Raw genomic sequence first — 13,529 nt, 5'->3', positions numbered from 1 at the left:
CCAGTCAGTTCCCAAAAGTCTGGCCCAAATTGGGAGGTACTACTGCGAGATCCAGACTGTATTTATTTAAACTTGGATTCTAAGACTGGCATCCCTTCAGAGACTGCTTGGGTGTATATGGCTGTAAAGTAGTATAACGTGCAACGCAATAGAATTTTGATCAAAGCGCAGTCCTGGTGAGTTCTGGATAGGGGATGTGTGTTTGTGTGTGCCAGTGCTTCATTTAAGTGCACTGAAAAGGGGCGATATTTCAGCCACTTAATATTTCACCATTTAATATTTCTAGATGCAGCAGTGTTCCTCTAGTAGACAAGAGACTTTAGTTCTAATTATCCAAACCACTAATACCAGTTGAAGATAAACACACGATCAGAGGCAGAATGTGCGTTGTGGCTCTTCCAGTACTTGAGTAGAGGATTATGATTTTAACTTTTTGTGGGAAGTGACCGAGACTTTTGACAGTAAACTTCCTGACTGTGTCACAAATACAAACTTACTCTGTGTTCCGTAAGTGACTATACAGATTGGGCCATTGTACATTAGTCTTCCCAGTGCCCTTCATGCTTTTATGCTGATACAGAGCATGAGGCTCATGAATATATAGCAATGAATTAGTTGTGTTTTTTTTTTTTTTTTTTTTTACAAAAGACATGTCCAAGGAGGTTTTATATGCTTAAATACAAATAATAGCTTTTCTTCATGGATTTCCATCCCTGCCAAGTTTCATTCTATCTCCACCTGCAAATAAATAAATACAAACCTTCTGAAGCAAGGTTACAACAGCAGACAGATGGTAAATAGGATTTTTGGGCCTTTATATCCCCAGAAAATGTCCTGGGATACATACCCATATGTGAATGAAGTGAAATTATTGCTTCATATTGCAAATGTTTCCTTTTCATTACAGATGACAATGGCCTCAATCCAGTTTGGGCACCCTGTGCAGAGCAAGTGAAATTTGAAATTTATGATCCAAATCTAGCGTTCCTGCGCTTTGTTGTTTATGAGGAGGATATGTTCAGTGATCCCAATTTCTTAGCACATGCCACTTTTCCCATCAAAGGAATCAAATCAGGTAAGATCAGTGGGTAGAATAAGGGGCTAAGTCAGAAAGATGCTGTTCAGCATCTTTATATTGTGACTTCGCTCTCAGTAGCAGCTACAACATGCCAAAGAACAAGTGCTCTATTGATTTGAGTTCCTTTAATCCATTGTTTATTATGATACTGTGTAGCATATGAGTATTTAAAATAATCTGCTCACCCTCTTGAGATTACTTTTGTTTAATTTGAGGTAGGAAAGCATTATGTAGAATAATTTGAACTGTCTTTACTGCATACTCCATTTCAACGACAGATTTATGTGCTCAGAGTAAAATCTGGGAAGCTTCTTTTTCTGTTTTGGTGTCAGTGCATTTGTTTTGTTAATTACCTTAGATGTGGATGTATGTAGAGCAAGTTTTCCACTTTGCTCTGCTTCTGGCTTTAGTTTTCAAGAGCATGTGAAAAATCATGTGTTTCTCAATTTTGCCATTCTTGCCTTTTGCTATGACAATTACAGGGGAGAAAAGCCTGCCCTCAGCAGTGAAGCATTTGAGCAATGAAGGATCTGTTAGCCCTCAGGATTGAATGCACTATTTTTGTGACTGCAGATAACCCTTTGCCTTAACTTTAATTGTCCTTTGTATATATCCCCCCCAGGTTTTAGATCGGTTCCACTCAAGAACGGCTATAGTGAAGATATAGAGCTGGCCTCACTCCTGGTTCACTGTGAAATGCAACAAGTTCTGGTGAGAAGCACTGGGATGGTTTTGTGCACTTAGAGTGTACGTTATCAGTTTCTTGTGGAAACCAGGAAATGAGGATTTAGTTTTCTGTTCTGTGCCTGATGTGCTATTGTCAGGCATTTCTGCTGTAGGTACTGGGGAAGACCAGTAACACAAACTGAGTTACTGTCCCTCTGGGTGGACAGATTACGCAGTTCTTAAAAGAAATAATGCACTAACAAAGCCTTGTTACTTCCATTAGTTTTTGATGTAACAGCGTGGTCATTGTCTTCCCCTGTTAACTGACTGATGCCATGTGAAGCTGGCTAAATTCAGCTTTGACTTTGTAGAATAATCTTTTTTTTAAAGGGCCTACATAAAAAGAGATCACTTTAGGAAGAGAAGATAGTAATTTCTCTCAGTATTTCATTAAAATAAACAACCCGTCAGGTGGAAGACATATTCTGGTTCCTACAGAAGTGCTAATCTGCTTCTTTTAAGCCTTTCTAAAACACCTAATTGAAGTACTAGTGGTTTTAAACATACAAGGGGGAAAAATAATGATGCATCCTTGCTCATGAAGCCAGGCATTAAAGTGGCTGATTTGTGAATAGCATTTGTTGGTGTTCCAAAGTTGTGGCTGTATATGTTGATTTGAAGCAAGATTATTCTCAGACTCCCTCTACATCTGAATAATATTTTATGTAATTTAAATACAGTAGTGTGGAGGCCATGTGATGAAAGTTTAAAGATGCTTCTGGGAAGTGGATATTTCAGGGTGCTTTCCAGTACCCTTGCGATTCAGAGAGGGAAAAAAAAAAAGTCCAGCTTCTTGTTATTTGTAGTCTTTTACAACCACTCAGGCTTACACTGCAGTTTACACCAGTGTGCATTATTTTTCCTGATGAAAACACCAACTTCTGCTAACTGTAAGTCATTATGTCTCTGGAAGGATTTGTGCCTGCAGTTGCATACACTGAAATGGAAATTACTGAATTCAGTCACATTCTTCCTCACAAAGGAGTAGCAGCCTTTTTCAAACATCCTTTGTCAAGATTTTTACAAAGCTGCCTTGTAACACATGATGTAAAATGACTGCATGTAAGGACAGAGTTTGGCAACCATGATAGGTCCCTTCTGTTGGCTGGAGTCACGAGAGCAGAAGAGGCCTAGAAGCTGAGACCAAGAGTGTGTGTGTGTAAAGAAGAGGCCTGCGTTCCTTGAAGATAATGTTTAAAATGTTCCTTTTTTATGGATACAAGTCTGATAGAGGAGGCCTGATAAACTGCTATTTTTTGGCTTGCTGCCTTTGAGAAAACTGGCAGCAACTCACCATCGCCTAGTAAGTTGAGCATGGACATCACTTGTAGATATATTGCACATTCCTCCTGCCGTGGTTTCTCTTCAGAAATTCAGATCGTTATTTGCCTGGGGCAGGAGTAGCTCCTGAAGTGTTGTTCATAGCAGCAGTATGTCTCCCAATCTGTCAGCACAGAGTCCTTTGACAGTAGCACATTTCGCACTCTTGAAGCTCCTTCTGCTTGTTAAGCCAAATGAAGATGCAGCACAGCTCTGCGTTTTTACAATGTCTGATGTCTCTGGGTGGTAATGAAGTGGCAGGAGAACTTTCAAAAAATTTCCCGTTTGTTTGGCAGTCTGCAACAAACCAGGACTTGCCATGGTTAATCAGCGTCTAGAACTTTTGCCAGATAATTCAAGAAGCATCAGAAAAGATCAAGGCTGTCTCCATCTGTTCTTCTGACCTTTTTTTTAAATGATGCCCCTCCATAAAATGATACAATTTAATAACAGGCCTGTTTATATACAGAGCCCACCTGCATACTCTTGGAGATGAAATACAAAATTATAAAGGGGCATTACAGATGGCTGTGGAATTTCTCAGGAATAGAGAAGCAAGAATATTGTAGACGTGAGCATGCACATTTGTGAATTATTATGTGGGGCCTTACGCATTTTCTGTTGAAGTTAACTGGTTTTCTTGATATTGTAGAAATTGTACTGTACTGAGGTTGCTGTTACATATAGAAGCATGTCTTACTTGCTTGAAAATTGATTTACTTGCTTCAGAAAGTGTGTGCATCTCTTCAGCATTTTCTGATTACAATCAGCCTCAATGATGTATATGTTTTTAACATGAAGATTGAAGTGGACATTCTTAAATGGGGTTTTAAAGCCTAGCTTTGTGGATACATTTATTTACAAGAACAAAGTAGTACATATGCATCTTGATGATTACACCTGCAGATTGGTAATTGGCAATCTGCTTTTCCCTTTGCAATCTGGGAATGCAAAGTTTCCTTCCCCTTCAAAAGAATAAATAAATAAAATAAAGTAAATTACTCTTTAAATCTCTATCAGTAGCATTGCACTGAGGAAGTTGCAGTTGCTTCAGCCCACACCTGGGAACTGTAGGAATGTGTTTTAGGAGAAAAAACAAGGTTTAGGAAAGGATCTTGTTGCTCTAAGTGAAATCCCTTGGGTATGTTGCTAACCTGTCAGTTTTCCTAGATCTGGACTGAGTGCAGAAAGAGGTATTCTTATTAGTATGCTGCCTCTGAAAATGTTTAGATTGATTACATTTATTGATTGCATGTCATTTCTTGTAGGATGAGTATCTTGTTTTGCTGATGATGTGAAAATTAAGACTTCAGTCCTGCCACTACTATTCCCCACTAGTAACTCTATAAAGGAGACAGCTTTTGCATCCAAAGTTTTGAAGTATTGAAATATTTTGAAGCCATAAAGGGAATCATGATGATTATTTTATGCTTGTGGAGTATTTTGAGAATTTCTGCTGTGGGCCACATATAACAACAGAAGCTCAGACTGCTGCAAAATAGTCTTCAAATACATAGCCAGTTCCTTTGCAAGTACTGAATTGCCATATCTCCATGCAAACACTGGATTTGTCCTGCTTTCTTGATCATCTGAGTACTTGCTGCTATCAGGGGTCCTATTTACTAGTTGGTATTTCCACCTTTATTCTAGATTTCAGTAGGAATGCACCAGGATTGGTAGTATGTCACGTGATACACAATTATGATGGAACAGTCAAAAACTAAACTTTTTTCAAAAAGTATTTTTAAAACTGTTATAATCTGATATCCCACTATGATGCACCATTTACTGTCCTGTCCTCAACAGATTGACATACTTTATTAGGGAAAAATATTCCAGTAGATGTTTTTAGATATACACATTTCATAACTTGTGCTGGAATGTCCCTGATGCCCCTGTTAGAGGGTATGGCTGTTCATTTAGTGGGGCTGGGGTTTTTTTTAGTGCTTTCTTAGTTACTTTGATTCCATAAACATTCCAGAAACATCTTGTAAAACTAATTTCATAAAACATTCTATATAAAGCTAATGGAATGTGCTTAGGAATACAAAATAATCCCCCAAACTGTTGATTCTGTATCATTTTGGGTACATGTGTTACAAGTTACATTGATTTCTGATATTCTTCTGAAGGAAAGTGAAGAGGAGCTTTATTCCTCATGTCGGCAACTTCGGAAGCGCCAGGAAGAGCTTAATAACCAGCTGTTCCTTTATGACACCCATATGAATTTAAGGAATCCTAACAGAGATGCTATATTAAAAGAATTCAATGTGAATGAGCACAAACTACAGATATATCAAGAGACATGCAACCGCAGGTGGGTTGATAATCTTTCTTTTTCCAAGGCAGCTCTAGCTAGACATGATTTATGGCAGGGAAATTGCAGGTTTATCAAAACAAGCACTTAAAGAGTGAGCATATCTGAAGCAAACAGGGCTTCAGTGAAGCAAGGCTGGCTGCAAGCCGCTAGAGGCCAGCAGATGCTATGAAATGCCTGCTCAGTGAAATCTCAGTTTCAGTGATTGCAGTGAAACACGTACTCCTGTGAGTTTATATTCCTCTCTTCTGCTTTCCAGGAGGAAAGTCTGGAAGTATATACAGCCACATAAATAAACCACCTCATTCTTTCTATACTATCAAAGTTATGTCCCTGGAAATGTCGTTAGCATATTAGATGTGGGGGAACAGAACATGCTTCCAGATACTCAAACCACAAAAGATAAAAACAGTATTGGTTTGTAAGAGCATAGAATTGTCAGTTAAGTGTCAGTACATTATCCATAGATTAGGGAAAGGATCTTTCTCCTTCGCTGCCACCTTTGGGCTGGCTGTGAGGGAGACAGACAGAGGCTTCATATACCAGGAGGAAGTCTTGAGTAGATCTTAAGATGGGATGGGAGGAAGACTTTTCTTTAAATATTTTTACCCAGTTTTATGAATCACTGGTTTACTCCCATTTATTGAGGAAAAAAAATTGTAATATTTGTTGCTGATACATTACTCGCCGTTCATATCTAAGTAAATTGAACTTGGTAGACTGTTTTCCTCTGACAAATTCATAGTAGACTTGACTTTTTCCTTTTCTTTTCCCTTAAGATTAAAAGAGAAGAAAGTCAGTAACAGCAAATTCTACTCTTAAAGCAATTGGTCTTTGACGCATGCTTTATGGTGCAATTCAGGAAGCGACATTAATTTATCCTGGTCATCCTACTCAGCGATGGTCCCATCAGACTGAGTGACTGGAAGAAGAGGAGGAGGAAAGATGGGTTTCCTTAATAATTTCTTGTTACAAGAAAAACTGTTTTAATTCCTAGTAATTTATATTCTGCACAAAGCACATGCTCTGTGCAGACTAGACCTTCTGTGTATTCAAGATTTTTAAAATTTGAGGGCATGTAGTTGGATAGACCTCACTTCTTATTTTCCAGAACTGAAGTGCAAGTATAAATCATCTACTGTATTTGTGTATGCAGGCTATAAGTAAGACATTCACAACAATTTGCATGCATGGAATCACACCACTTTAACAACCTCGCTCCTTGAGATTAACTGGTAGTGAGTTTTTAATTTATTAAATGCTATAAAAGCACTTCTGCACCAGCATTGTCATGTCATGTATGTTACAGTGCCCAAGGCAGCAGATTGTACTTCTGATGCTGTATAAAATATTTTGGGCAGCTGATAGCTCACACCGTATTGTCTCTTGTTAAAAGTCTTCTGTTACATTTTTGAGAACGAGAAAATATGTTAATTTTGTTGAAACCAAATGGTCTTTGTGACTGTAGTTGTGTTTTTCCCATTGAACTCTCTGTAAATGTTGAAGAAAGGAACGATGTGCGAACCTCTACTCATAGCCCCTGTGAACATAGGTTCATAACCTCAAGGCACTGGAAGGAAAAGTTTTAAGATATGCAGTAGGAAATAACTGTTTGTCTGCGGAAAGGAAAGGTATTTCAAAGCATTTACATTGGTGTAGTATCATTTTGCAAATCCTTTCAGCTGCTAATGTGCTTAGAAATTATTTTTTTAATGGACTGCCCATTTTTAATCTTGCAGTCCTACTTAGACGATAGCGTCAGATGATAGTGTTCTGTAAATGTAGGCTGTTTTCCCAAAACATATCTAATCTGAGAATGATAGTATGCAGAAGTATAGAGGTACATCGGTCTTGAGGCTTTAATCAAATGAAGAACATGGAGCTACAGATGAGAAAACTTGTTAGATTAGCAGGTGTTTTCCTGCCAGAGCAGAACCAAAGTCCTTTGGTGGGTATTTAACACCAATGGTCTTAATTTTTGTATGTGTTGATTCTTTGTACTAGCACTATGTTATTATTATCAAACTCCTAGTTGCTTTATCTCTACATGGGTGGAGTTTTGCTATCTGTATGCTTGACTGGAACTTTCAAATGTGTGCAGAGGAGTTAAGCTTTTGTAAGTGACTGCCTGAGGCATAAAATGCTGCGTGCATAGTGCTGTACTTGTGATCACAGAAAACTTGCATGGATTTGGGATTCATGGCCTGATGAAGCTGCCTCAGCAATTTTCAGTTTCTCTTGCTCCCCACGCTGTGACTTCTGTTGTTTCAAGTGGCACTTAATTGATGCCATTGTGCGTTCACAGATGATGGTTTGAGGAAGCCCCTTGAGGTTTTAGTTATTCTGTAAAGATGGTCTTGTCTCGAAGATGAAAGTGCTATAATAGTGTGTCCCACAATGGGGTGGCTTCTGTAAATTTTTTATCATAAGGAATTTAATTACTAGTCATCCAACCGAAAAAGAGAAGACAGCAAAGTTAAAGGCAATTCTCTGCTTTGCTTCCTTCTGCCTGAAATCTCTTCAGTATACAGTTGTGATTGACCTCTTTAAGGGTTAGATGGGTGCAAACCCCCCTCAGACAAAGAAAAAAATCACATCAGCTGTGGATTTGGGAGGTGGAGCTGTAACCTGGACTGCTGTACAAAGCTGGGCTTATCTGCGGTATCCAGGTGTAATGGAGTGATCTAGTTCCTGCTCCTTAAGGGTGAAGACCTTCGGTGTGCATGCATCCTGTAGCATGTTCCAGGACGTGGTTAGTTTGTCATACCATCAGTCCCTGTGCTATGTACTTCATTCAACAGCCTCCATGATTCCCATCTGACGTTGTGAGAGCAGTGTGGTGTCGGTGTTGATCAGACAAGGTGGCCCAAAGCCTTGTCTGGAAGGTCCTGATGTTGTTGCTACAGGTGGGACAGGATTTATAGGCAGCTGAGTACCAGCTAGGTTTGGACTGACCACAAAAAATAGGAGACTACAAGACGCTAGGCCTTAGGAAGATCAAAGCCTAGAGCTCGAGGCTGTTGCTGTGGTGGGTTGTTTGTTTTGTGGGGACTTTTTTTTTTTTTTAAAGCTCAGTTCCATAGCAGACATAACCAAATTGTCCACTTGTCCTGGCTTTGTTCGTTGGTATGTATATTCCTAACACAGGACAGCCATTGTGTGATGAACACAGGAATTCCTTGTGCTGCTGCTATGCAAATATTTAAAAATTATCACATTTTATAGTCCTTTGAAAAGTCCTGTGCACATTGTCCACACATACGTGATATCAGAAGTTGTAAGAGGCACTCTCTTGGTGTTTATGAAAATGCATTTCATTTTATAGTAAGACTTTTCCCCGCAGTATAACGTTACACGATATTTGGAAGGAAAGTACTGCACTGACTGTTTTGTTGACTTGCAAGTGATGGGCAAGGCTGTGTTCTAACTCTCTTATTTCTTGTGTTCTGTGTTTTAACTCCAAACCTCACCTCTCAGTTCTTTGTAGCAACTTTTTCACAGTTGCAACTGTTTTAATATGAAAGTAAGTTTGAATGTGTGTGCTAATTTTATAATCTAGGAGGAAAAACATTTATAAATTTTTTGAAGTTAACAATATCTGTTAAATTGTTATATTCTTATAGAAACTGTTTTAAATCCTTAAAATAACTTATTTTTAATAAATAATTTTTGATATCTCAGCAGTGATGTGAATGATGCCAGATGCTTCTTTGTTTAAGCATTGCTCATTGAATCTCATTAATTTTGCCAGTTCGTTTGAGGCAGTATGAGTGAGTTCTTATCGAAAAGTGGTTTGCTGGTGTGAAATGGTATGTTCTGCTAGAGGTTGGAGGAAGGGCATTTCTGTGCTTTTAAGACGAACTGACTTATTGTTTCCATAGACGTGGTTATTGTTGCACTTCATCTGGCTGCAAACAAGCAAGGCAGAAGAAAGAGGTCAAAGATCGTGTTTAACTTGCAGCTCCTAACCCACCTTTTTCAGTGATAGGTAGATACAAACTTCAGCCCTAGTGAGCATCAGGTTTGGATCAGCTCAAACAGTAAAGTCCGAACAAGGCAAAGATAAGTTTGTAATAATTTCGAAGCACAATAATCTTGACGTTCAGCATAAGATTATATCAGCATTATTTCTGCCTGTGAGGTTGCCTTCATCCCATGGGCAGAAGTGCTGCTGGGTGAATGCGCGCTGTCTTTGTGTTGTGATTTTCTTCATTGTTGGGAGTCTTGGGAACAAAATTTTTCTTAGTTTTTAAATAAAAAATATCTACATATTGAGCAGGAATCAATATGATGTATCTGCAGCTTAGATCTTCTTAGAGGAAGTGATGAGTGAAATGGTCTTTATCGCCTTTTAATTTGTGAATATTGGTATGCACGAGTTCTGAAGTCCCCAAGAATTGCTTCATTCAGGTGTTTTGTTGCCTGTGTTCTCACATTTTTCCACCCCTACGCATCTGTAAGTCTCTCTGTTGCAAACGTTTTTTTTTTTGGTTTTTTTTTTTTTTTTTTCAGTTCTCAAACTAACCTTCTAGATGGTGAGGTGGCATTAGCTCTGTACCAAAGATTATCTTTCAATTCTTCAAACTAGTTGTAAAAATCTGAATGCGGCATGGAAGCTGAAGTACGTTGTGGAATTCTGCTGTAGTCATGTGTCAGTATTTCCAAGTGCAGTCCAACTAGCTGACTTTGTTCCAGACTGAAATTCCATTTCTTTCATTAGAAATAGAAGTTACATATGATGAAAATTAACCTTCAGAATCAGCTGGGAGCCAAATTTATCTTCTGATCCATAACAGTATTTATAAACATGCCCAGCTATTAGTTTTAAAAGAATTTGAAGTGCAGTTTCATTCATTGCTAGTCTATGTTCCTAGGTGCTACTCCAGCAAAACAGGGAATCATGAGCTTGACCAACATAAAGCAGAAGTAGTTCCCTTAACACTTGTGTACTCCTGAATTGCAATTTAATCCCCATATCTCTTGCAATATGTGTAAATTATCAGTGTTCAGGACACTTTTCTTTGAAGATCACGTTATAAACTATTAAATATGCCAGTATATTGTTGAAAGTATGTGGAAATTAGTAATAAATAGAAATGAAGGAAAATTTTCGTTGGGTCTCTTAGGAGAAGGCATTATAAAAATCTGGTCTACTTTAAGGATGATTGACATGTCATGATGTCTAAAGTTTTACCCTGACATGCTGTGCACATGAGGTTAAACAGCTGACCAAAGATTCTTAAACACTTAAAACATCAGCATCATTGTTTATAGTGAGGCATGTATCAATTGTTAAATAATTTTGAGGACTAGGAAAAATTGAAACTGTGCTTTTTCAGTTTTTAGATGCATTTCTGGTAATTCACTTTCAGGAAAACAGGTAATAGATTAAAGTTTGGAAACAGACACAACACTTGAATTAATTAACTTAATTTACTCAGCTATTCATGCGAGAGTAGCAATAACAAAAAACGGGAAGAAGGTGAGCGAATTCTCATTGTAAAATAGTTAAAATAGAGCAGCTGTGACTGGCTCTATACATATGTAATTTTCAAGCAATTTTAAAGTACCTCCTTAAGCCACAGATTTCCTATTTTCATTGTGGAAGGAGGAAAGGTATCCTTCAGATCTTATGTAGTCAGGACCTTGCTTTTTTTACTAGATGGAGCTGAATGACAGGGAATTAATGAATATACTGACACACTGCTGATGGCCCTGGGGTAGCCATTGCCAAGCCGCTGCCTGTTTCTCCTAACAAGTACCTGATTTAGTGCCCTGTGCTCAAGCAGAAGTCATGGGCTGTTAGGACAAAATAATGCCTCCTGTTCTGTTATCAGTGAAAAGTTCTGTCCTTGACTCCAGACAAATGAAAAGGTTCATGTGCTGAGCTCAGTTTCTGCAGGAGTTCTGGCATTCATGGGGTCTTTTTTTTTGTCTTGTCAGGAGCTTCCTCTTCTGTTGCACCTAAAAAGCGATCCAGGGCTTTAACCTCAGCCAGCAATAGCAGCGTGGATTTGGGCTCCATAAGTTTAGGACCCTTTCACAGATTTTTCCACCAACCCCACCACTGAGATAATTATGAATGGCAGTAGCTGTGTTTTGCTAATAAAAAGATTGCAAATGACAGAAGAGGCTTCTCTGGGGCACAGGAGTTATGTTCTATATCTTAAAAAGATCTTTTTACAAGATTTGGCATGGAATACTGATACTATGGTTCTGTGCAACAGCTTGTGCAATTTCTTGTACATTTTGGTTTTGCCTCTCTCTTATTATGTTATTTTGGATAACATTGTGTCAAAACCAGAGCACTTAAGGGGAAAATAATGAAATGATTTTCACTTGAAAAAACAGGGCCTGTTGGAAGGAGAACAGCGGTCCAGTGCTTTCATGAGGTCACAATGGTCTTTTTTCTGTTTTATGAGAAAGAAGGTTTCTTCTTTTTGCTGACTATGATAATGTATACTAATAACTTCTGGAAGGCAGCCCTTCTTCCATCAGCACTCTGTTGGAGGCACATAAGCTCTTCATAAAGGAGTGCAACACTCCTGCTACACAAACACCGCTGCCCCAGGCCCCCTCAGTGTAGTTGCTGTTACAGGGCTGGAAAAAAAATCGAGTTCTCTCTTGAGCTGTCCCTCAAGCTAAGTATTAAATTTAGTTTCTTTCACGGTGTGCACACTGGCAGGGGAATGAAGGAGAAGGAAAGACAGATTTTGAGCAAAACAAAACTTGTAGCTATCAATTGTGATGTTTTTGGTTTTTTTTAAGGTAAACTTCTCACAAAAAGAACTCAACATTCAAAAAATTATGCTGTCTTCAGTCATCATTAACTACTACATAACTACTCCATCTTCTGAACATGGGTGGCAGTGGACTTCTGGTTTGATTTCTCCATTTAAGCATTTTTGTTTTCTCAGAATCCTTTCACAATGCAGTAGAACTACTGTCTGTCTCTTCCTCTTCACTTCCCCATTTAAATTGCAGTGGAGTTTAACAGAACTGAAGTAACTGGAACTTCCACAATATTAAGATCAGTGTAGTTTCAGCTATTAAAATGGAAAGACTGAAGTTTAAAGAGAAGTGTGAACTTCTTGAGGGACTGTCCTTTTATCAAGAAGTACTGAAACTGTAGTGCTGGTGCGGTAAGGGAAAACAACTTTGTGATTTTAACATTTTGATGTGAAGTTTCTCAGTAGCTCTTCCTATATTAAACTGAGAGGTGAGGGAGTTGCTAGAGACAGTGGTGACCTGTACTTAACAAGGTCTTATTTTCTACTCTTAAAACTCCACAAAATTATGAGTTTCATTGTATCAAGTGTTCATCATCCTACTACAAAGATGAAGTTCTATTCAAATGCTGTCGGGTGTTAAAGAAATATTATTAAAGGCTAAAAATGTTTTATAAACAGTGGAACATGAATGTAATCACTTACCAAATGTGTTTGATGAATTATTTGTTTAACCATTCAATAATGCTGGGAAAAAATCATAGGTCTTATTTATGAATGCACTTTAGCTAGCTCATTCATTTTAACAGGCATATTTTACTGTTAGAAAAATCTACAAATCTGTGCTGCTTCAAGCACTCTGCTATAACTTAACCATTATGCATTGTACAGAAATGTCATTAGATATCACAGTTAACTCAGAAAAGCATACCAGAATGTATTCATTAAAAAAACCCCATTTATTTATTGTCTAGCAGGTTATCAGTTAATCGTGGTTAGGCATATATATATATCCAAGCTGGAAAGCAGAATTTGGTTTTGGAACGTGATCAAAGAATGAGCTGCTTCTCCTCCGGATCGTGTAGCCCAAACTTTTTAGGAATAAATGCAGGGATCAAGAGTATAATCCCATGAGGAAGGAAGGAGGTTCAGTCTAAGGACACTTGTTCCATTCACTGTAGTGTGCTGTTGTACCTGAAAATAAAATGCTATTTGCAGTAATACTAAGCTTTGTCTTGCTAGTGATCTGATCAGTTTTACTCTGAAGAGGACGTATGTATAAAAATTATGTCTTTTTACTCAGCTTTTCTGTTCCTCGGGGATAAAACTGTGGAAGATATTTACCTGAATGACACAAATG

At 38.2% G+C, this 13,529-nt stretch overlaps 1 protein-coding gene across 2 annotated transcripts in view; it reads left to right on the top strand.

Annotated features, from left to right (window-relative positions):
- The window catches only part of PLCG2 (phospholipase C gamma 2), a 71,690-nt gene extending 58,163 nt beyond the window's left edge, over positions 1-13,527 (top strand). For both annotated transcript variants that reach the window (XM_075433369.1, XM_075433370.1), the window contains exons 30-33: positions 908-1,075; positions 1,701-1,789; positions 5,257-5,441; positions 6,221-13,527. In XM_075433369.1, the coding sequence (XP_075289484.1) occupies positions 908-1,075; positions 1,701-1,789; positions 5,257-5,441; positions 6,221-6,263 (485 nt within the window). In that variant the 3' untranslated portion in view covers positions 6,264-13,527. The remainder of the gene's footprint in view (positions 1-907; positions 1,076-1,700; positions 1,790-5,256; positions 5,442-6,220) is intronic.
- Positions 13,528-13,529: the final 2 nt, after the last annotated feature.

This window comes from Opisthocomus hoazin, chromosome 12, assembly GCF_030867145.1.
Source record: "Opisthocomus hoazin isolate bOpiHoa1 chromosome 12, bOpiHoa1.hap1, whole genome shotgun sequence".
NCBI lineage: Eukaryota > Metazoa > Chordata > Aves > Opisthocomiformes > Opisthocomidae > Opisthocomus > Opisthocomus hoazin.
This window is presented reverse-complemented; position numbering and strand designations above follow the sequence as displayed.